Genomic DNA, 24,893 nt, shown 5'->3' with positions numbered 1-24,893 from the left:
CAATGCACTGGATATACCAGCATTTATTATTAAGTTTAGTGAGGGCGGGGGTAGGTTAATGAGGGAATTAGGGTCATTTGATTATGAGGTGAGATGGTCACATGGGGATGAAGTAATTCTTTAACACAACATTTGTATGTAGAAGTACAGTACATTTGTATGTAGAACTACAGTATACAGAGATAAGAATTTACAATATAGTGTGTGCGTCAGTAATTTCTAAGAGAGCCTTAGAACAGAAACACAGTATTTCCATAACCTATGATTAGCAAGATATTAATCAGCAGTAACAATTGCAACAAAAGCTGGTTACAAACAATCCATGGAAGTAGGACGTGAAGCTAGATAACTGTTTAGACCAGAAATTCTCAGAAGGGAGTATGCTTTAACCCTAAAGAGGCCTAGAGGAGCCGTGGCAAGATGAGGGCGTTTGTAGCCCTATCTTACCCATATGGACAGTTGCCCCCCATGTGTCCGTTTATAGGCTCCCCACAAGGGTCGCATTCCATTCCCAGAGCTATGAACATCTGCTTTTCTGGGATAGGAATCTTGGTGATGTGAAACCTCCCTGACTGCACATCCATTCATAGGCTTTCTGCAGGGGGAAGCACATCACGCGCTGTTGGCTCGTTCTGGCAGTCCAACCTGGCATTGTCTTTACACAATCCTGCGTGCAACTTTGTATTTACAATAATCAGGAGCATTTCATCTTTTATTCCATAGCAACAGTTTCAGGGTGTCTCCCTACATATACTCAAGAAAAAAATTGGACAAACTAAGTACAAAATAGATGTTAGAATGAGTCCTAACTTTAAGAGTAAATATAACAAAAAGGTAACTATTTTTAGAGATTAAAGTATATAACGTCACTAAAAGCATTAAAGATGGGTTAAATAAATGAAGAGATGTACGATGTTCATGAACAGGAAGACTTGATTTTATAAAGCTATCCATTTTTCTCAAACTGAATAAATAGGTGCAAAACAATTCCAACAAACCTCACAAACTATATGTATGTGTATGTCTAATTTGATAAACTGATTCTAAAATATGTAAGGGCTGGGCACAGTGGCTCACGCCTGTAATCCTAGCCTTTGGGAGGCCTAGGCAGGTGGATCACCTGAGGTCAGGAGTTTGAGACCAGCCTGGTCAACATGGTGAAACCCTATCTCCACTAAAATACAAAAATTAGCCGGGTGTGGTGGTGGGAGCCTATAGTCCTAGCTACTCGGGAGGCTGAGGCACAAGAATCACTGGAACCTGAGAGATGGAGGTTGCAATCAGCTGAGATCACGCCATTGCACTCCAGCCTGGGCAACAGAATGAGACTTTGTCTCAAAATAAATAAATAAATTAATTAATTAATTAAATTTATATAAGAAATAGCCAAGAGCTAAAAAAAAAAATTCTGAACATTCTTGAAAAAGAAGAGCAAGGTAAGCAAGGTAAAACACTCACCAACAAGATTTTGAGATATATTTATAAAATTAGAGGAATTAAGAAAGTATTGTACTGGCCCAGGAATAGTCAAGCAAATAAATGGAACAGAGTACAGAATCCAAAAGCAGATCATGTGAATGTTAATGCCCAATATGTATGACAGAAGTGACACTGCTGATCAATAGGGAAACAAGGGACTACTCAATAAAATTGGAAAAGTGGGTTTCCACATTGCAAAATAAAATGGGTCCCAAATCACAAGACACAGAATAATCAATCTGGACGATTTAAAAACTTAAATATGTAAGTTAAAACTTTGAAGTTTTTTGAAGTGAAGGGGAAAAATTCATTTTCTTTTAGGTAGAGATTTCTTTTTCTTTTCTGTTTCTTTTCTGTTTTTTTTTTTTTTTTTTTTTTTTTTCGAGACAAGATCTCAGTTCTGTCACCTGGATTGGAGTGTGTGGCTCAATCATGGCTCACTGAAGCCTTGACCTCACAGGCTCAAGGCATCCTCCTTCCACCTCAGCCTCCCAAGTCGCTGGGACCACAGGCCTGTGCCAAAACACCCAGCTAATTTTTGAATTTTTTATAGAGCCAGTGTCTCAATAGGTTGCCCAGTCTAGTCTCAAACCCCTGGCCTCGAGTGATCCTCCCACCTCGGCCTCCCAAAGTGCTGGGATTACAGCTGGGAGCCACCATGCCAGGCCCAAGATAGGGATTTCTTAATCAAGATCTCAAACCACAAATCGCTTGGTGAAACTTGACAAATTTAGCTATATTAAAACCAAGACTCTTTCTCAAATGGCGACATAAAGACAGACCACAAACTGGGGGAAGATACCTGCAACATAAATAATCCACAAAAGATTACTGTCTTGAGTATATAGATAACAAAAAACAAATTATAAAAAGTCAAACAACTCAGTAGATAAGTGAGCAAAAGTTGCATATTTCATTGTAGACAAAAACTTAACCAATAAACACACAAAAAGCTGCTCAACCTCCTTAGTAATCAGAAAATATAAATTAGTAATCATAATGTGACACCTTCATACCCATCAGACTGGCCAAAAGAAAAAATAATAATCTCGACAACCCCACAATACCAAGTGTTATGAAGTGGAACACGGAGGACTTACCCACTGCCAGTGGGACTCTAAATTGCTATAACTACTTAGTCAAACAATTTAGCATTACCTATAAAGTTAAAGACGAGTGTTTCCTACATCCTAGCAAAATTCTGATTCTAGGATATGCCCTAGAGAAACTCTCACTCACGTGCACAAGAAGAAATGCACAAGAATGTTTATATCTGCTCCAATGGTTATTAGGGAGAAAAGGGAACAGCATGAATGTTCAGCTCCAGGAACATGAATAAATCATGTTTATTAAATTGCATTTAATGAAATACTATATTCAGCTGTAATATTTAATGAATGACAGCTACATTTCTGAGCATGGATAAATCCCTCAAATACAGTGTTACATGAAAAAAATAGGTTATGGGAGAATTTCTACAATATGATTCAATTATGTAAAGACTCAAAAGCAGGCGAGACTAAAGCAATTGGTCAAATAAGCTTTAACTGTTACTGTATAATCTGTACTTTGTAATATCTGGTGGTTGCATGGTTCGTTAAGCTTCAGGCTAACAGAAAATTAAGCATTAACTATGGTGCCAAGTTAAAAAAAATCTGCGAAATCAAAACCCTTAAAATTCGTCTACGAAACTTTAATAAATATCCGTGTAGAAAATCAGAACGACTCTTTCAGGCCGTCTTTAAAATGTCATTGGTAAACCATACTTGATCTTAAATTCCTGTACTTCCTCAGGCCATCCGAGCATGAAACGCTGTCACCTACCCACATCCACTGGCTGTGACGCTTGTCAAAGTGTTCTCTATCAGCTGCATGCCTAGACCACCAAAGCGTTCTGTCCGGACACTGTCACTGGAGAAGGCGGCGCGACATGTCCAGGGCGCAGATCTGGGCTCTGGTGTCTGGTGTCGGAGGGTTTGGAGCTCTCGTTGCTGCTACCACGTCCAATGAGTGGAAAGTGACCACGCGAGCCTCCTCGGTGATAACAGCCACTTGGGTTTACCAGGGTCTGTGGATGAACTGCGCAGGTAACGCGTTGGGTTCTTTCCATTGCCGACCGCATTTTACTATCTTCAAAGTAGCAGGTAAATATAATGGCTTTGTTTGGGGTGGAGGTAAATTGTACTTTTCTCCCCCGACTATGCTGAAGTAGCTGTCTATGGCTGGCTATTAACTCTCTGAAGACTGAGTGCTTAATCAAAGTACCAAGATTTGCCTAGGAAGGATGGGGTGTATGAGTATTGACTGAAAGAATGACATTATTTATTTTATTTGACAAAGGAGATGTAAGAATAACCTTACAGGGCTTTTGGAATACCCAGTGTGACTCCAAAGGGAAGAGTGGAAGTGACTGGATTGTTTTAAAAGTCAGTTTCAATTTGCCTTGAGTCATGGAGGAATCTTGATGGGTCATCACCTCTATGTAGGAAACGCTCTCATTGATTTAATCTTGTCTCTCTCTCTCTTCCTCTCTCTCTCTCCCTCTCTGTCTCTCTCTCTATATATATATATACCCACAAACACACACACGCACAGAGGTATCTATATGTGTGTGTGTATATATATATATGCACACATGTGTATATATATATATATGCACACATGTTTATATATATACATTCACATATATAACCCACATAGGTATCTATATGAATATATATACATATATACATGCACAAACATATATAACACACATATATATGTAATATGCCATTGCTAGATTGGAACTGGTAAATGATGGCAAATTGAAACTGGCTTTTAAAACAATCCAGCCACTTCCACTCTTTCCTTTGGAGTCACACTGAGTATTCCAAAAGGCCTGTAAGGTAATCTGTATGTCTCCTTACATCTACTTTATCCTAGATTCCTGATAACGGAGGAAGGAATTCTATTTTCAGAGGGGTTTCCATGTTTTTTTAATGTTTGTCACAGCCTAGATATAAAACAAAACAAAACAAAAAAACATATTGAATGACAAAATAACAGCAAGAAAAATTTGAAAGCGGTTAAGTGAAAGAAAATGCTGTTTACTTTCCCCTTTAGTTACCTGATTTTGTTTATTTAAGAATACATGGGGCAAGCTTTCATCGTTGTGCATATTAGAAACTCTACTACAAGTGTACGTATCTTAAAGAGGGAACATATATTTTTTAAGGACACTTTCTTACTCCAGGATGCCTTCAGGGAAACAATTGTCATTTGCTTTCATGTCTTTATGAGAATTACTATCTGCCTCTGCTTTCTGCAAATTTGATACATTTACAAATCTGCCACAAGTTGTGGGTTTATTACCTTAAAAATTGCTCCTTGTTTCTTGGTAAAATATAGACTTTTCACAGTCAAATAGTAAAACTGTACCTTGGCCCTAGGAAAGAAAATGAAATAAAATTTTAACTAGGAAGTTACTAAAGCATAATGTGTTAGGAGATTTTGTGTCAAGTATGCACATCATTAGTCTACAATGAGTGCCAGGGGATAAAGAGAGAATACTTAACTAAATCCAGGAGATTTCTAATGACAATCAAAAGAAATATTCAAGCGTGGATGCCTCAGTTAGGCCCTGAAATAACATGGACTTTCCTAAGTACCCATTTCAGGAATCCATGCTATGTCTGTCTTCGGGCTCAACTTCTAAACTCATTTTGGGTATTTCAACACTGCTCCTTCTGACATAGAAGACTGCCCTAGAAACAGAGCAAGAGAAGAGTGTGTGTGGAGACCCTCTTGTCACTCTGCACCTCTTACAATCGTTCTTTCTCCAGCGGCCCCTCTTGGCCCTTTTTCACCTTAGGAATCAGGTAGAAGAGATGGCATGTGATAAGTCTGTTTGTTTTTAACTGGGTTCATCTTTTATTTGTTCAATTATTATATATATTTTTTGAGATCTCTCTATGTTGCCAAGGCTGGTCTCGATCTCCTGAGCTCAAGAGATTCACCTGTCTCTGACTCCCAAAATGCTGAGATTATAGGCCTGAGCCACGGTGCCCGGCCTCACCTTAAAAAAAAAAAAAAAAAAAAAAAAGAAAATTGCCTTAATATGTTTCATTCTGTAGTTCTTAATGAAACCCAGTTATTGGGGAAAATATGTGTTCAACTTCAGCTTCAAAGTGGGTTAAAGAACCATGGTACATTTTACATGACTTTAACTCGCTACTTCCCCAAACACATCATCACAGAGTTAGGCATTTTATTATGGTCCGGATATCTCTCACCCTTAACACTTTCTTATTTTTTATTTATTGTTTTTGAGACAGAACCTTGCTTTGTTGCCCAGGTTGGAGTGCAGTGGTACAATTTCAGTTCACTGCAACCTCCACCTCCCAGGTTCAAGTGATCCTCCCACCTCAGCCTCCCAAGTAGCTGGGAGTACAGGTGCATGCCACCACACTTGGCTAATTTTTAAAGGTTTTTGTAGAGATGAGATCTCACTATGTTACCTAGGCTGGTGTTGAAATCCTGGGCTCAAGCAATCCTACTGGCTTGGCCTCTTAACATGCTGGGATTATAAGCATGAGCCACCACACCTGCCAAAACCTTAGTTTTAAAGTTAACTTTGTTTATTGATTGTAAAAATAATTTATTCTATCTCCTGTATACGCCACACATAGGGGGTAATTTGAAAATCTCACCCACTGACAATGCTTCCCTAAGAACAAGTACAATTAAATTAATATAATCTCTCTACCTTCTTCATCCTGAGTCAAAATCTTTATAAACGATACACTTTGCTGCAGAAATCTGTTTTCAATGTCAGAAACACTGACTCATATTTCCAAAGGAAATGGGGATTCACACATTTGGATTTCCTTTCCCATGGAGTCATTGCTGGTTGCTTTTCTTTTATTCCTATTTGAAAACATAACAATGAGGGAATCAGGAAAGCTATCTATGCCGATAATCTCTCCAACATCGCAATAATTACAAATTGAGAAAAGAACTCAGAAGTCAATGAAGAATGAAAATGGTTATATCACCTTTTAAAATAATAAACTATTTAAGCCTATATTGTCAATTTGAGACAAATCTTCTTAGACTTAGGCCAGATTAAATCTCCTCTAAGAAAGAAAAGCAGAAAATCTGTCTAAGCTGTCGCGGTTGTATTTTTTTTTTTTCTTACTGATTATATAACTTCATTGCTGGAGTCATACCTTCCCATAGCTAACCCTCTTGAATGCTCCAGTGTAGCCACAGCTTTTGAGGGCTTCATTTGGATTAACAGTGACTACATCCCTTAAAAATTTGATGTAAGCAAACAGCTCTTTGGGTGAGCAGCATTTATAGCTATAGTAAAAAATACAGAGGACAACTTCAACTGTCATTCTGTGAAATAAACCGTAGGAATACCTGCAATTCAATTCTTATTGGAGCCTGAAAGCCTGATTAAAATCCAAAGCCAATTCACTATCTTTAGACAGTAAGTCTACCATAAGCTAGGTCTCGTTTTGTTGCGTTTTGTTTTTCTCTCATATCAACGTTAATAGGAATGCTTTCACTATGAAAGTAAAGCATCTCTCGTAGTAGAGAGAAAAGCAGCTCTTTCTGAGGGGGAAGACTGAATCCAAGAAGCATGGCTGCGGTGAGGAATTGAAGGAAATCCTGATCACCTTGGGACGGGCTGGATCTGTCGTGTTCCTATCGTGCCCCTGGCACATGCTGGGTTCCGGTTCCAGATATATAGCTGCAAAATGACTGAATTAACCAAATAATGAGTGAGACTACAGATGGTTCACGATGAGGGCAAAATTGTATTCCTGGAGGAAGGCTGGAGTGTGCTGAATTGAGGAGCGAGTGAGGAAATGCGCGCAGGCAACCCGAAGGGAGGTCAGTGGATTATGACTCAGCAGACTGAGCCTCGCATTCTGGCTCCTCTATGACTTGCTGTGAGACCTTGACTTCAGCAATGACACCTTCTGTGCCTCATCCATAAATTAAGAGAACGAGTCTCCAAGAGTTCCTTCAGGTATCTTTCAACCTAGAGTTCAATTCCAGAACTTCACAATGCTTCGCCACGGGGCAGTGGAAGTTTCCCAAAAAATTATAGTCATAAAAGTATCCTCTATTATAATTGTTATAGTTGCTCATGGGATTAAGATCTTTCCTTCTGTTTTTAATTTTTGTTTTTTAAGACAGGGTCTCACCCTGTCACCCAGGCTGGAGTGCAGTGGCACGATCATGGCTCACTTCAGCCTTGACTTCCTGGGCCCAAGTGATCCTCCCATCTCAGCCTCCTGAGTAGCTGGGACTACAGGCACGTGCCACCATGCCCAGCTAATTTTGCTTATAAGTAATTATAATTTTGTTTATAATTTTATTTATAAACATAATTAGCTGGACATGGTAAAGACAGGGTCTTGTGATGTTGCCCAGGGTGGTCTCAAACTCCTGGGCTCCAGTGATCCTCCAGCCAAGGCCTCCCAGAGTGCTGGGATTACAGGCATGAGCCATCGTGCCCTGCCAAGGCCTTTTTTTCCCCCTTATCTATTATCTTGACCAGCTTCCTGTGTTCCTGACTGTTTACAGTCTTCTCTGCATCTGGGTTGAGATAGGTTTAAATGACCTTAAATGACCACAAGACCCAAGTAAAAGTGCCAGGATTTCAGTGGAATGAAACCAAACAGGCGTCTGGAAGCTGCAGTCAAATGATGCTGGCTGTCTACAGGAGTGTGAGCCTTCTCTCCTCACTTTCCAGATGCTTCACCTGTCTCCCCACTCCCTTATTTGGCCATGCCATAAAAATGGGGGTAAAGAAGCCAGGCACAGTGGCTCACACCTGTAATCCCAGCACTTTGGGAGGCCAAGGCAGGTTGGATCACCTGAGGTCAGGAGTTCAAGACCAGCCTGACCAACTTGGCAAAACCCTGTCTCTACTAAAAATACAAAAATTAGCCAGGCATGGTGGGGGGTACCTGTAGTCCCAGCTCTTTGGGAGGCTGAGGAAGGAGAATCACTCGAACCCAGGAAGCAGAGGTTGCAGTGAGCCAAGATCGAGCTGCACTCCAGCCTGGGTGACAGAGCAAGACTCCATCGCAAAAAAAAAAAAAAAAGCAGAGGTAAAGGAATGGCACTTGCTAGAGAAAGAGGGTTTTCTGTGGGAGTTTATTCGCATCTAGGGAACAGCTGGGAGCCATCTGATGTCATCAATTTAGACTTCTTGCTAGTTGGAATGTATGCCTGTGTTAGTCCACTAAGGCTGCAACAAGAAAATACCATAAACTGAGTAATTCATCAACATCAGAGACTTATTTCTCATAGTTCTGGAGGCTGTGAAGTCCTAAATCGAGACACTGGTAGATTCAGTGTGTGGTGAGGGCCCATAGACGGCACCTTCTCACTGCCATCCTCACATGGTGGAAGGGGCAAGGCAGCTCTCTGAGGGCCTCTTTTTTATTTTATTTTATTATTATTATTTTTTTGAGACTGAGTCTTGTTCTATTGCCCAGGTTGGAGTGCAGTAGTGCAATCTCAACCTCTGCCTCCCAGTTAAGTGATTCTCCTGCTTCTGCCTCCCAAGTAGCGGGGACTACAGGAACCCACCAGCACACCCAGCTAATGTTTGTGTTTTTAATAGAGACAGAGTTTTGCTGGGTTGTCCAGGTTGGTCTCAAAATCCTGTCCTCAAGTGCCCTGCCTGCCTCAGCCTCCCAGAATGCTGGGATTACAGGCATGAGACACCATGCCCACCCTCTGGGGCCTCTTTTATAACAGCATTAATCCTGTTCATGAAGGCTCTGCCTTCCTGACCTAATCACCTCCCAAAGGGCTCCACCTACTAATACCATTATTTTGGGGGTTTTGATTTCCACCTATAAATTAGGGGGCACACAAAGAGTCACAACATAGCAGTGCCTTAGTCCATGATTAAAGAATAATAGTAAATAAATATCAAACAACAATAATGAATAAATGAAAACGAATTACCATGTCAAAGAGGGAAAATTAATAAGTTAGATGCCTCCAAAATATTAACACTTTTTTTTTTTGAGACAGAGTCTCACTCTGTTGCCCAGGCTGGAGTGCAGTGGCGTGATCCCAACTCACCACAACCTCCACCTCCCGGGTTCAAGCAATTCTCCTGCCTCAGCCTCCCAAGTAGCTGAGACTACAGGCTCGCGCCACCGTGCCTGGCTAATTTTTGTATTTTTAGTAGAGATGGGGTTTCACTATGTTGGCCAGGCTGGTCTCAAACTCCTGACCTGATGATCCACCCACCTCAGCCTCCCAAAGTGCTGGGATTACAGGCGTGAGCCACCACACATGGCCAATATTAATACTTTTAATAGATAGCTGCACCCTTGGATAACACTTACCTTTCCATTCTCTAAGATCCTGATACTGCTTTCTGAAGCTAAGTTTCATTAAATAAACTTAAGGTTAAATTTAATTTCAGATTAGTTTTTATGCTACGTCACAAATGCATATAAAATTATTTAGAAGTATATTGAGACTGGGTGTAGTGGCTCATGCTTATAGTCCCAGCACTTTGGGAGGCTGAGGCAGGAGGGTCACTTGAGCCAAGGAGTTCAAGACCAGCCTGGGCAACACAGGGAGACCTTGTCCCTACAGAAAAATTTTTAAATAGCCAAGCATGGCGGCACATGCCTGTAGTTCCAACTACTTGGGAGGCTGAGGTGAGAGGATTGCTTCAACTGGGGAGATTGAGACTGCAGTGAGCTGATATTGCACAGCTGCATTCCAGCCTGGGTGAAGTCCAAGAAACATTCAACATGTTCCTGTTCCAACAAACAGAGGCACAATATTATATGTGTACTGACACAGTCATAACCCAAGGCAGGTGAATTGGACTTTCACAGTAGAATCTAAACAGGTTGAGCCACTGTGAAATTGTCTCTGTATCAATATGGTTGGAAGGCACAATGCTGAAAAGCGCCCTAGCCTTACAGTGGTGAAGATGGCACTGGAGCAGTCAGAATGACCTCAATTGCCATAGCAGTGGACGATTGGACTGGGGATCCTAAAGCAGTGTGCTGCAGGCTGTTCTTTCACGGAAGCATCAGAGACCTTTTAAGACATCCTGTCTCCATCCATAGCTCCTCTTTTAGAGGGCAGGACCTTATCTCATTTATCCTGGTATCCCCCGTACCTACTGCTGCGTCTGGCTTAGAAGGCACTCAACGAAGTTGTGTGGATTGAATAAATGGAAGGAGAAATTGTTCACTGAGTTAAATTCTGACATTTATATTGCAGAGGGAATCTCTTTTCATGTCACCAAGTTCTAGAAAAGGGAGGGAGTCCTAGGGAAGTGTTTAGAACAAGTAAAAGAGCCATGGATTTGTTTTTGTGGTCTTTCCTTTTTGAGACAGGGTCTTGCTCTGTCTCCCAGGCTGGGGTGCAGTGGCATGATCACAGCTCAAACTCCCAGATTTAAGCAATCCTCCCATCTCGTCCTCCTGAGTAGCTGGGACTACAGGTGCATGCCAACCGTCCAGCTAATTTTCACATATTTGTGGAGACAGGAATCTCACTGTATTGCCCAAGTTTATCTCAAACTCCTGGCTTCAAGCAATCCTCCTGTCTCAGCCTCCCAAAGTGCTGGGATTATAAGCATGAGCCACCACACCTGGACTGCCATGAATATTTTTTATGATGCTATCTAAAAAGCACAAACATTTAGAGTATTGCTTCTTGAAATGTGATCCACCAGCCAGCAGGCATCTATATCTCCTGGGAGCTTGCTTGAAATGCAGAATCTCAGGCCCCACTACAGACCTATTGAATCAGAATCTGCAATTTTATAAGATCTCAAGGTGTCTTCTATGCACATTAAATGTTTGAGAAATCTTTGCTTGGAGTTTGGCCTTAGGAATCTGATGGACCCAACATTTACTAAAGGGTCTTAATCCCTCTGAGCTTCAGTGTTCTTTCCTGTTAAATGGTGATTAAGTAAGACACATATGGCCAGGCATGGTGGCTCATGCCTGTAATCCTAGCACTTTGGGAGACAAGCCAGGTGGATCACTTAAGTGCAGAAGTTTGAGACCAGCCTGGGGAGCATGGTGAAACCCCGTCTCTACAAAAAATAGAAAAATTATGTGGCCATGATGGTGAGCACCTATAGTCCCAGCTACTCAGGAGGCTGAGGTGGGAGGATCACCTGAGCTAGGGAGGTCGAGGCTGCAGTGAGCTGTGATTGAGCCACTTCACTCCAGCTTGGGTGACAGAGTAAGACCCTATCTCAAAAAAGCAAAAAACAACAACAAATAACACAGGCAAAGTGTCTTATGTAGTACCAGCCACAAATAAGGCTCTCCTTAAAGAGTGGCGATTATGTCCATGAATACCTCTTTCAATGCCTTGAAAGGTCACATCTCAGCTGTAGGAAGGTGGCTATTACTCTGCTCCATCCATTTGTTTCCAACCAGAACTGCAGTAGCTGCCTCTTGGAATGCAAAGCCTGATAGAAGCTTGCCTTTGCTCCTTTCCTGCGGGTCCTGTCATATTTTTCATGACGTAAAGGATATTGTGCCAATGATGTGAAGGATATTGGACTATAGTTTGCACTTAGGATTTGCTATTTTGTATAAGGCAAGACCACCTTGCATTTCGATGTCAGTTTCTCACTAAAGAGGTGGATCTATTCCTTGTGTCAATCACATGTTCTAATAGCTCGGAGTGGGGAGAAACGGCCCCCTTTGGGCTCCACAGGGGAAGGCAGGGCTCCTCCAAGCTCAGGGTGTGTTTGGTATGTGGGGCAGCCAAAAAGAGCAAATGTTTACTTGAGTATTCTTAGGTCTGAGGGCAGGGAAAAACTTTGGGACAGACAGTTTAATATATGGGTTTGAATCGTTAGCTCCACATAGAGCTAACGATGCAAACTCGAGCACATTACTTAACTTCTCATAGACTCAATCTTCTCATTTGCAAATGGAGATAATAATATGAATCAACTCATAGGGTTGTTGTCAGGGTTAAATGAAATGATAACGTAAAACACTTTACATCATGAGCAGCTGTCACAGTCATAAGTTAGCCGTCATGTTATTCATTGATGACTTTAATCATGTAACATAAGGTCATTGGTTTTTAAATGCATGTATACAGTGTGTTTTACAAAGTGCTTTCACATACATTGTCATAGTTCTCCAGAAGACTGATACTCTATAGTCTCCATTTTATACACAAAGCAAGTGAGGTTCACTGGGGACCATATTTCTAGCTTCCTATGGGCTTCTGCAAATCTTTTTGGGGAAATGGCCAGCATTTGGTACTAGCCCCCAAATTTGTGTTTAAGTCCCAGCTTGGCCATGTTTTGTGGACCTTACGTCAATCCCTGGCATTTGCCCTTGTTTCCCTTTCTTAGCTGTAGGATAACGATGATGATGATGTTGTTGACAACGTTGATGTCTAGTAATATGCTTCAAAAGCTTGCGGGGAAGGTCAAGGAAAAGAATCTTATTCTATGACATAGACTAACCTGTGTTTAAAATGAACTGGGGTTTATTTTAATCGGGTACGGTAAGATGCACAGACATGGAAATGACTGTCAGGAAAGAAGTTTTATACTCGTCGATCCTGAGAAGCGGGAGACATGGCATGGCACGCGGGGCCACGCAGGGAAGAACCAGGGTCATTCAGGAACTGGGTGGGAAACCATGTTCGTGAGTCCTTGTTGTGATTTTTGTGGGAAGGAGTAAGCCAGATTGGGAAAACTAGGCAGGTTTAGGATTGGCTCATTTTAATACTTTCAGCAGGCTTTGGAGTGTAGGAGACCCAAGTTGTCTGGTTGCCACCCTGGGGTGATTAGGGCAGGGAAATATCTGCTTAATGGGTAAACACTTGGGAGAGGAGGTAGTTGGGGGTGTGGTCTTCGGGCTGGTTGTTTTGCTTATGAAAGATATGCTTGTAGGGGGTCACTTGCTATCTGTAATAACTGGCTAGCCCTCGGGTTGGAGGAACAGTTTCCCCCAAGTCAGCGAGGCCCCAGGTGCCAGAGCATGGAGAATACAGAAAACAAGAAAACAGAGTTAATACAGCATAGATGCCAGAGCCCTTGGTGGTGTTTTGACTGTAGGACAGCAAGGCATGGATTTTGCTGTCCCCTGCTCCTTTAAGACTTCATACCTACCTGACTTTCTCCTGGTGAACATGTAGTATAGAAGAGGTTCAGGTTTATCTTTCACAAGGTTCATAGCTCCTCTCCTTGCTCATTGCCCATTTGGCTGTCTCCATTGCACAGCTTTCCTCACGCTTCACAGACTAAATTGCATCCTAAAGGAGATGTAGTTGACGAACATCTTCTGAGCAAATGGTGTGCCGGGCTTAGTCATTTAAAACCTTCCTGCCCTTGTGCATGTTTAGGTAATGTACATTATAGAAAGTGCCACTGCTCCTAAATGAACTTGGGATGATTGGCTTGAATTTCAGAAGCCAGCAGGTCTACAATTAAGCTTTTGCCAGATTTTTGTGTACATTGCAGGAAAAATTGATTACCAAAGGTTGATAATTTGGCAAATCATTCAGCAGATTCCTGGTGCAGAATATAGGCTCCGAGGACGCAGGGAGGAACAGGACAGGGGCAGGTCTTCAGATATATGCTGTTGGGAGTAAAGCAACCATTTGGCAATTAGCCCAGAATGCTAAATGTTATTGGACGGTTAAGTTCAGGGGGAGGCAGACTTCCCAAAGAGCTGAGGCTTGAACCGTCTTGAAAGATGGGCAGAAGTTTCACAAGAAGTTTGCCAAGGAAAGGAGGGTATTTTAGGCTAAGGGACTCATCCAGCCCAAAAATTATTAACTGCATGTTTCTGGGAAGAAGGCCTAACATTTGAGCTCCCCCATCTATTTTTTGTTTTAGTTTAGTTTTGTTTTCATTGTTGTTTGTTTGTTTTGTTTTGTTGTTGTTGCTGTTGTTTTTACAGAATCTCACTCTGTCACACAGGCTGGAGTGCAGTGGTGCTATCTTGGCTCACTGCCACCTGCTCCTCCGGGGTTCAAGTGATTCTCGTGCCTCAGCACAGATGTGCACCACCATTCCTGGCTAATTTTTGTGTTTTTAGTAGAGACAGCATTTTACCATGTTGGCCAGGCTGGTCTTGAACTCCTGACCTCAGGTGATCCGCCTGCCTCGGCCTCCCAAAGTGCTGGGATTACAGGCAGGAGCCACCATGCCTGGCCCGAGCACTCCCATCTGTTAAATGGAAATATTATCTACTTCAGAGGGTGATGGTGAGGACTGAATGCATGAATTTGCATACAGCGTCTAGAGCAATGCCTGGGACATACAAGAAAGACCTAAAAAGCAGGAGGAAGGCAAGTGCATGCAGGAACAGGAAGCACATAATTGGAATGGCTGATACCTAAGATGTGCACAGAGGGAGGGAGAATATCTGGCTGCAGATGTCGATAACAAAAGCTCCCAAAGGGACCTTTAAGCCCTACAAAGGGATCCAGACTTTGTCTGGAAGAAGCTGAAAGCTAAAATTGAAACATTTTAAGCAGAGAATACCCATGGGGCTTACACTTAACAAAGACCCTGTAGTATTTTGTGTTAGAATCTGAGCAAAGGGCATAGCAGTGGGAATACAAAGGAAGATATTTTGAGGCAGAATTGTTAAGTCTTGGTGACTTACGAGGAATGAGAGGGGTCAAGGATGTCTCCAAGTATTCCTGCCAGGAAACTTGATGGGCAGTGGGATAGAGAAAGCTGGTCCCAACGTGACCTCTAGTTCCTTCTCCTAGTGTGGTGTTTTCCAATACGTACCAAGATCTCAGTCAGTTTTTTAACTTAATGGGGTTTGGCCTTGAAAAAACAATTGTAGAGAGTGAGACAGATTAGTTTGACTGAGTTTAATTTTTTTTTAACTGTGCTTTTTAGATGTCTAATACAAGAGGAAAATGTGACAGCTACAAAGATTAATATAATTGTAGGTGACATTAATAGCACAGGAATAACAAAGTTAGATAGGTAATACTCCCCAACTATTCTGTAGTCAAATTGCATAGTTCTAGTCTTGCACACCATATATTTTAAGGGACATGAACATAAACCAATTAATTGATTCTAGAGGAGGGTAACTAGGAGGTTGAGAGGTTTTGAAATCACTTCACATGGCCATTTGTTTCACCTGGAAGAAACAGAAAAAAATATATAGGGCACAGAGTGGGAGAAGATACTGGGTAGATGTTACTAGAGAGTCCGGTTTAGGATCACTCTGAAGAAGTCATTTCTATCAGAGTTGCCCCGCAATGGCACAGGCTGTCTCACAGAGACCTGGCTAGAAGTTCCCAGAGGAGGTTGGGGGGGGTCTGTTAAGAGGCTGCAGAACCCCTTCCTGCATGGGCTGGGAAGATAGATGAGGTAATCTCTCAAGCAATTTCCAGTATGAGAGGTCTGAGATTCTGTGCACATGTGCAAATAAACACAAATAGTTAAAAATCTATGTCTTTGATTTGCATATTGACTTCAATAGTTTTGAACAACTGCCAAGCTCTGTGCTAGATAACTTGGAATACGGCAATAAAAATACCTCATCTCTGCCCTTAGATGTTCATAGACTAGAAGGGATCATGAATTGAAGCAGTAAATGTTATATATGTTACGTTAATGCCATTCTATTTAAACCTATATGTTAATCAATGTTAGAATTAATATAAGAAGGCTGGATGCAGTGGCTCATGCCTGTAATCCCAGCACTTTGGGAGGCCAAGGCGGGAGGATCACCTGAGGTCAGGAGTCTGAGACCAGCCTGGCCAACATGGCGAAACTCCACCTCTACTAAAAATACAAAAATTAGCTGGGCGTGGTGGCAGGCACCTGTAATCCCAGCTATTTGGGAGGCTGAGGCAGGAGAATCACTTGAACCCAGGAGGCAGAGGTTGCGGTGAACTGAGATCATGCCACTGCACTCCAGCCTGGGCAACAGAGTGAGACTCTGTCTCAAAAAAAAAAAAGAGTTAATATAATTAGTATAAGAAATACATAGCTCTCCATCTCTAATTGATATCTGGAAGGGTCCTAAGAAGCCCACAGTGTATGCCATCTAACCTTTTCTGGGAGAAGGGACTACTACTTCTAAATCCAGGCACAGAGCCGAGTGATGGCGGGGGTGGGGGATACAAGAGAACGAGTCCTGCTTTAACTAAATTTCCTTGGGTTGATATTTCTAGTTTATACGCACCAAATATACTCCATGCATAAAAACAGACCCGCCATCCTACTGGGAGTCTGATTTTCTCCAGAACACAGAATGTGGACATTTGTGAGGTGGGCAGGGGAAAATGGAAGACAATTTTCTTCTTATCTTACTACGGCCAGATATTCTCCTTTATTTCCACCGGCAAGCCTTGAGCCAGTCGTATCAGGGGATTTCAGCCTGCTCCGGAGGACTTCTGCAAACGTCCCCACTAAACTGACTCTGCTGCAGTGGCCGAGGTCCTTCCTTGACGCTGCGCCTTGGTTCTGTGTTTTTGCTACTTTGTTCAGCCTTCCAGCTCCTGGAGGTCAGCTGCGGCCCACTCTCCTGTTTAAACCTGGACCGCAGACCTCTCACTTTTTTCCTCGCGGCTGGTATCTGGTTCCAGGTGGTAGATCTGTTTTACGACGGTCCCATCCCCTAACTCCAGCGTGCCTGGTGGCTCAATTTTCTGACCAAGTGCCTGTCCTAAACATTACGCTCTGGACGCTATTGATCTGCCTGATCCCCAGGGCCTCTCCTTTGCCTCCCTGCTTCAGCTCTGTCACCAGGACTTGCTTTCTCTCACCCCACACCTCTGGAAGAACTGTCAAAGCATGGCTCCTAGGTGTGAGAATTTGGGGGAAAATGAGAAGGGGAGTGCACATGCGTGTGTGTGTGTGCGTGTGTGTGTGTCCATTTTTTCATCTGGAAAACTATGTATGTTATCCTAGTGGCTCCCTCTATTCCAGCTTCAAGTGTGGGGTGTCCGTGACAGCCGGTGTGCAGCCCGAGAAAGAGTGTCCTTCCCAGGAGTCTTCCCCTCCCACCTGCAGCATCAAAGCTGCCCTGCAAGGGTCCCTGCGGAGGTGCAGCCATGCAGCCTCTCCCTTGCCAGGCTCTTTCTGCCTCTGTTTCCTGTGCCTTCAGTGAGCCCTCCTGGGAGAGGTGGGGTGATCTCCCTCTGCACAGGTGCTAAGCTATCCAGCTTTTGCTCCAATTCCATCCAGGATTATGAAATAAACTTACACTAGACTGCCCACACCACACAGGCACACACATGCACACGCATACACCAGGCAGGTTCTACAGCTAACTACTCATACACACAATCTCTTACCATGCAGACACCTCTACACACTACACACACACACAGAAAAATACACACTCACCCTACAGTCAGCACATACACATCACACATACATGTGGGCAACACACACACACACACACACAGCCATTTGCCATGCAGTCATACACACAGTAACACACAGATGTGCATTCACCATACAGGCAGGCACCACACACAAATATACACCCATTGACCCAAATATAGCAATGCAAGCTCCACACCTAACTACATGCATACACATAACCATGCACCTTGCAGACACCTCATACATATCACGTGCATAGTTCTCAGAGGGAAAGAAAGACTTAGAGACCAAGATTTTCACAGATTGAGGAATGTGACCCCCTGGACAGAAAGAGCTGGGGATGGCTGCTTATCCACACCATGCTCAGAAGTCATTCATATAGGGGCAGGGGTCAGCACAGAAAAGTTAGCTCCTGCCTCCCCAGATGCCTCTCAGAGGCCTATGGGGCACCTAGAAGTGACCTTCCATCACATCATCATTTTTGTCCACTAAGCCATGGTATTTTATTTTATTTTGAGGCAGAGTCTCTCTCTGTCTCGCCCAGTCTGGAGTTCAGTAGTGCGATCTTGGCTCACTGAAGCCTCCACCTCCCAGGTTTAAGTGATTCTTGGTCCTCAGCCTCCCAAGTGGCTGGGATTACAGGCGCATGCCACCATGCCCAGCTAATTTTTGTATTTTCACTACAGATGGGGTTTCACCATGCTGGCCAGGCTTGTCCTGAACTCCTGACCTCAAGTAACCTACCTCCCTCGGCTTCCCAAAGTGCTGAGATTACAGGCGTGAGCCACCGTGCCCCGTTCCACTAAGCCATACTCTAAATCATCTTACTTCCTTCCAGGTCTCCCAGCTTGGAGTCTGACAAATTGTAAATACTCCATAATGATCCATTTCCCTCCTCCATTCCTTCCAGATCACAGACCTCGAAGTCTGATGTCCTGTTGGAATCCCAGGTCTGCTGCTACTAGCTTTACTACCGACCTAGTGACTTAAACTCTGTCTGTGTTTCAGTATTTTTTTTTTTTTAAACAGAATCTCGCTCTGTTGCCCAGGCTGGAGTGCAGTGGCAGAACCTCGGCTCACTGCAAACTTCATCTCCCGGGTTCAAGTGATTCTTCTGCCTCAGCCTCCCGAGTAGCTGGGATTACAGGCATGCACCACCACACCCAGCTAATTTTGTATTTTTAGTAGACATGGGGTTTCACCATGTTGGCCAGACTGGTCTCGAACTCCTGACCTCAAGTGATCCGCCCACCTCAGCCTCCTAAAGTGCTGGGATTACAGGCGTAAACCACTGCACCTGACCACTCAGTTTTCTTTTTCTGTTGTTGTTTTATTTTTTAGAGACAGGGTCTTGCTCTGGCATCTAGGCTGGCATGCAGTGGAGTGATCATAACTCACTGTAACATTGAACTCCTGGGCTCAAGGAATCCTCCTACTTTAGCCTCTGAGTAGCTGGGACTATAGGTGCACACCACCATGCTGGCTAATTTTTAAAATTTTTTTGTAGAGACAGGGTTCTCCCTATGTTGCCCAGGTAGGTCTTGAACTCCTGGCCTGAAGCAATTCTCCCACCTTGGCCTTCCAAAGTGCTGGGATTACAGGCATGAGCTACTGCACCTGGCCTTGTGTGTCAGTTTTCTTATCTGTAAAATGAAGATAATAACAGAATCTCTCTTATGTGAGAGTTAATATATGAGTTAGCTTTTGTTGTTTGCTCCAACTCACAATTTTGGCTTTTCAGGACTGCTTTGAAACCAGACTTTGTTGTGTTTGTGTTAGCTAATCTCCCAGTTTGGCATCACCTAAAAACCTTCTGCACATTCCCTGGAGGTCTCTGTGGGAATCCTGCAGGGATTAAGAGCCCTCCCCTCTTTTTCTCGTGTTGCTCTGAGATGTCTGAATCCAGTAGGGTGGCAGTACATTTCTCTCTTCCTCTCTTTTCCCAGAGCGCTGATCCCAGGCTTTCGCCAAGCTTCCTCCTTTTGAATTCCATGTTCTTTGCCATATGTCTTCCTCACAGTCTCCTCTGATTTTCCTGCTACTCCATTCAGCTGGTCACCCAGGTTAGACACATAAGGCCCATCTGCTGCTTCTTCAGACTGCACGCCCAGCCAATGCCAAGTCCTGTCAAATCTGATGCTCACCCCTCCCATTCTCCCTGGAGGGAGCTTTGCTCTGTCTCTGGCTCAGGTTATCGTCCACCTGGGCTCAGCATCAAGGCTCTCCCTGCTGAGTTTAGATTGTGATCAAATAGTAAAAAGAAATATATTCACTGTTATACTTGCTCAAATCAAGGCTGCAGATGACACCTCCAAAGGCAGAGCTTCCTCCAGTTCCTGGGCTCCGTTCAGCTGCATTGAGAGCATTTACTGTGTGCATGCACCACTGTAACTATCACCTTGCTGGGTTCCCAGAGTGACCTCTTGTGCTAGGAGCTTTACCCATGCCCGTTTTGCAGGTGAGGTAACTACACAGAGCTTGGAGAAGGGCCATAACTCGCTCAGTGTCATGGCTAAGGCAGTGGCCATAGCAGGATGCAAATGTGAGACTGTATAATTCTTGAGTCCCAAAGTCCTATCACTTACCCATCAAGGACTCTCAGAAATGGCCAATTCCCGGCAGGAAGAACGCATCAAAACAGTCCTGACTCTCCTTTTCAGTTCTCCTGCTTCAATCGAACTGGACTTCGAGATTAATTTCTCCCTTCTCTGTGCTTCTGCCCATGCCATTTGGGGCACACACCTTCTTTCATCACTCCGCATCTCTCTCTTCCTTCAAACTCCACCTCCAATGCCATTTCTTATTCAACGCCTTTTTAATCTTCTAGCTAGAAGGGACCTTTGTCTTCATAGGTCTCTCTGGCACTTGGTACTTCTCTTTTGTTTTTAGAGATATGGTCTCACTCTGTCACCCAGGCTAGGGTGCAGTGGCACAATCATAGCTCACTGCAGCCTCCAACTCCTGGGCTCAAGCTATCCTCCTGCCTCGGCCTCCCTAGTAGCTGGGACTACAGGTGCAAGCCTCCATGCACAGCTGGTACTTCTTTTCTTGTGGCTTTGCTACTCTGCCTTGCATTGTGGTTACTTGTGCACTTGTCCTTTCCCACCACTACATTAGAAGCCCTATGAAGACAGGGATCCCACAACTTCTTTCTATCCCTTGCCTGGAAGAGCATCCTGCATAAAATCCAGGTTCTATCCAAGTATGTTGAGTTAGTGCAGAACCATTTGTTGAGTTGAATGAGTGAGAGCAAGGAGCAGACCACAGGGCATGGAGACTTTCCAGGTTCACCTTCCTTGGTGCCATTACCAAGTCTATTGGAATGGTTATCAGCCCAACTTCAACCTTCTTGTCCAAAGCACAGTGTGCTAGATGTTGCAAAGCATGCTAGCAAACTTTTCAAAAGAGAAAGTATTTAATACACATCTCTTGCTCTCAGCAGCTCACCCTGGTTCTCAACAGGAGCCCCTTTTATCTCTAAGGTTCAAACACCATCTCTTTAATGATCTATTCTTGAATTTTCCTATCGTTTGCTACCAAGCTATCGATGCTATTATCAAAGCTACCAATTGTTATCAATGGCAATTTCCAAAACGTACCCTTTTGAAATTTGGGACGTTTTCTTAACGCCTAATTTTCTCCCTGCTCACGTTTTCCTTCATTCTATGATCACATCTGGTCCTTTCATATAGATATTAACATGAAAAATCTCAGGCACCCTTCCAAATGTTCCTTTTGGGTAGTAAGAAACAGCCCTCCCTGTATTTGAAAGGCACTGCTGAGAAAAATCATAATTCATTATTATTTTTATTTTTAAAAGGCTATGATTATTTGAACAGATTCCTTCCCTGAGGACTTTCATCCTCTGAGTGATTCTGGGCTGAGTCCCTCTCTTGGTTATTAATGAATTCGAGATATGGATGTGGTTGTTGGTCTTGCCCATAAATTATCCAGTCATGCATGACCACAGTCAGCAGAAAAAGAACTTTCCAGCTCCTCAGCTGCTGGATTCAGAAATCTGACTGTGTCGTGTGGACATTTCCATGAGGGCTCCAGTTTCGGAATGTTACGAGCAACTTAGTAAAAGTGCAAGGTAAACATAAAGCACCATTCACTGAGAGCAGACTAAATGACGAGCCATAACCTTCTCGAGATAGCCTGGTACCATTTGGATTATCTCTTTTATAAAACGCGCTGAGGGTGATTGGTTTGGAAATAGTTGTTCTTTCATGTATCTTACTTTATTTTCCTTTGACTCAAATGGTTAAGATGAGAAGTGGAAGTAATTTTCTAACAATAAATTATTTCCTATCTGAATTTTTTTTTCCTGTCAGGACTTTCTGTTACTTCCTCTGCCTCCAACCACACACACACTCCCCAACTCAAACATTGCAAATATTGTGTTTCTTAAAATATTTGTAATTACCTTTTATTATTAACTTCAATGTACAGGTCTTGCCTTCCTATTTATAAACTTTGATTCTTCCCTTAATCAGCATGCAATGGTTTTTGGTTTTGTTTTGTTTTTAAATTTTTATTTTTGTAAAAGTTATTCTCTGTACTATACCAACCTATGGGAACAAATGCTATTATCTTTACATTTATGTCCCAATCCACATGAAATCTAGGCAGAAACTCCAGACTTTTCCAGGAGTCCCCTCCCTAAACGTCTCTTCCCTATCAATATTTGTAATTATCTCCTCTTCTCCTACCTGCTCTTGTCTATCAGGAGAACCCACTCTCTTGTCAGCAGGACTGGGCTGGGCTCTCATTCCACCAACATCCTCACCCACCAGCCTCAAACTCCATCAGCCTTACCTCTAAATAAACAAGCACAGAGGCCGGGCTGGTGGCTCAAACCTGTCATCCCAGCACTGTCAGGAGGATCGCCTGAAGTCAGGAGTTCCAGACCAGCCTGGCCAACATGGAGAAACCCCATCTCTACTAAAAATACAAAAACTTAGCGGGTTGTGGTGGCACGTGCCTGTAAACCCAGCTACTAGGGAGGCTCAGGCAGGAGACTCGCTTGAACCCAGGAAGTGGAGGTTGCAGTGAGCTAAGACTGCACCACTGCACTCCAGCCTGGGCAGCAGAGTGAGATCCATCTCAAAAAGAAAAAGAAAAAAAAGAACAAGCACAGAGATTAAAAACTACGTGTTTTATGCTAACACTGCTTCTAGGAAAGGTCCATAGGCATGGCTGTCCCAGTAACATTTCTGTGTATGAGCCCTTCCCACTTGAGATTCTAGTGCCTCTCGGGGCACGGTGGCTCACACCTGTAATCCCTGCACTCTGGGAGGCCAAGGTGGGTGGATCACCTGAGGTTGGGAGTTCGGGATCTAGTGCCAACATTGCTCCTCAATCTCATTCCCCCATGCTGGCTTCTGACAGGCCTGAATCTACCTTCTCTCTTTCTCACCCTCCAAGGGTCCCAAACGTGGTAACAATTTCAGTTTATCTTCGGACAAGTGTTTGCCAGAAGATCTACCTGCAACCAGGTTGACCAAGTCAGGATAATTTGAGTGCAGGTGTCCACTGGGCCAGGGCTGCACTTCTCCCCAGCCGTTGAAAGAAGGCCAGGCCAGGCAAGGTGGCTCACACCTGTAATCCCAGCACTTTGGGAGGCTGAGGCGGGTGGATCACCTGAGGTCAGGAGTTCAAGACTAGCCTAGCCAATATGGTGAAATCCCATCTCTGCTAAAAATACAAAAAGTAGCCAGGTGTGGTGGTGCATGCCTGTAATCTCAGCTACTTGGGAGGCTGAGGCAGGAGAATCACTTGAACCTGGGAGGTGGAGGTTGCAGTGAGATTGCACCACTGCTCTCCAGCCTGGGTGACAGACCAAGACTCTGTCTCAAAAACGAAAGAGAGAGAGAGAGAGAGAGGAAGGGAAGGGAAGGGAAGGGAAGGGAGGGGAGGGGAGGGGAGGGGAGGGGAAGGGGAAGGGGAAGGGGAAGGGGAAGCAAGCCTGATGCTGAGACAGAACCACTGGTGCAGGCTCCCCGCCCCTCTCTCCCCACCCTGCTGTAGGGTTGTGGATTGCAGGGCAGGAAGGAAAATGTCCTTTTTCTATACTTCAGCCTTGTCACAGAAGCTTAGTGGAGAGGCAGTAGAAGGGATGAGGTGTGAGTGTGGAAGGATGAAGAGAGGGGTGTGGGAGCCTTGTCAGGGTCCTCGGCCCTTTCAGAAAACTTCTTGACTCCTGTGAAAATTCATGAATCTGAGGATATACTGAAGGCAAAGATGCTGTCCATCTTTATAGGCAGCTTCTGGTTTTTAAATGCAAATGAATATTTTGGAGGAGGTGTGGCGCCTACTTCCACCCCTTCACAATCAAGTTTGAGTCACAAGCCTGCAAGTCTAGTCAAAACAACATCTTGGCTGGGCGTGGTGGCTCATGCCTGTAATCCCAGCACTTTGGGAGGCCAAGGGAGGAGCATCACTTGAGGCCACAAGTTGGAGACCAGCCTGGGCAAGGTAGTGAGACCTCAGCATTTCAAAACTAGCTGGGTGTGGTGGAGTACAACTGTAATCCCAGCTACTCAGGAGACTGAGGTGGGGGGACTGCTTAAGCCCAGGGGTTAGAGGCTGCAGTGAGCCATGATCGCACCACTGGGATTACAGGCGAGCCACCGTGCCCAGTCAAGGATTATTTTCTATAGCCTCTAATGGAAAAAAAAAAAAAAACTATTTTAAAATTCTCTTCCTGCAGCCTATTGGCCAGTGGCCACAGGATTCTGCTTAGCCAATACACACATATCCTGTCCAGTGGTGCGAAGTACAAAAAAGTGATTTTGTTAGGCTTTTCCCACAGAGGGCATTTAATGTCTTCTTAAAGGTATAAGGGAATTGTTCATGGTTTATTTCTTTGCAAAGTTTTTGATCGAATTAAAACACCAATATAAATTGGACTTAAACTGTCTAATGCCAAATTTTCTATAACAAACAAAATTCTAAAATCCTAGAGAACAGAGACTGTGGCTTATAGTTCTGCCTCCACTGCACAGTACTTACTTAGCTTCGTGCATGGTAAAAATAAGGGTTCTGTAAGTTCATTTGTTGGATGAATGGA

General features: G+C 43.6%; 1 protein-coding gene across 3 annotated transcripts in view; it reads left to right on the top strand.

Moving 5' to 3' along the window:
- LOC129463788 (claudin-10) overlaps nucleotides 1-24,893 on the top strand; it is a 167,056-nt gene that overhangs the window by 28,904 nt on the left and 113,259 nt on the right. For 2 of the 3 annotated variants that reach the window (XM_063619002.1, XM_063618999.1), the window contains exon 3: nucleotides 3,274-3,566. In XM_063619002.1, the coding sequence (XP_063475072.1) occupies nucleotides 3,410-3,566 (157 nt within the window). In that variant the 5' untranslated portion in view covers nucleotides 3,274-3,409. Of the gene's footprint in view, nucleotides 1-3,273; nucleotides 3,624-24,893 lie in introns of all 3 variants that reach the window. The other variant, XM_063619001.1, reaches the window with a different exon arrangement.

Source organism: Symphalangus syndactylus, chromosome 15, assembly GCF_028878055.3.
Source record: "Symphalangus syndactylus isolate Jambi chromosome 15, NHGRI_mSymSyn1-v2.1_pri, whole genome shotgun sequence".
NCBI classification, from domain to species: Eukaryota; Metazoa; Chordata; class Mammalia; order Primates; family Hylobatidae; genus Symphalangus; species Symphalangus syndactylus.
The sequence above is the reverse complement of the archived record's forward strand: the minus strand, read 5'-3'. Positions and strand labels throughout refer to the sequence as shown.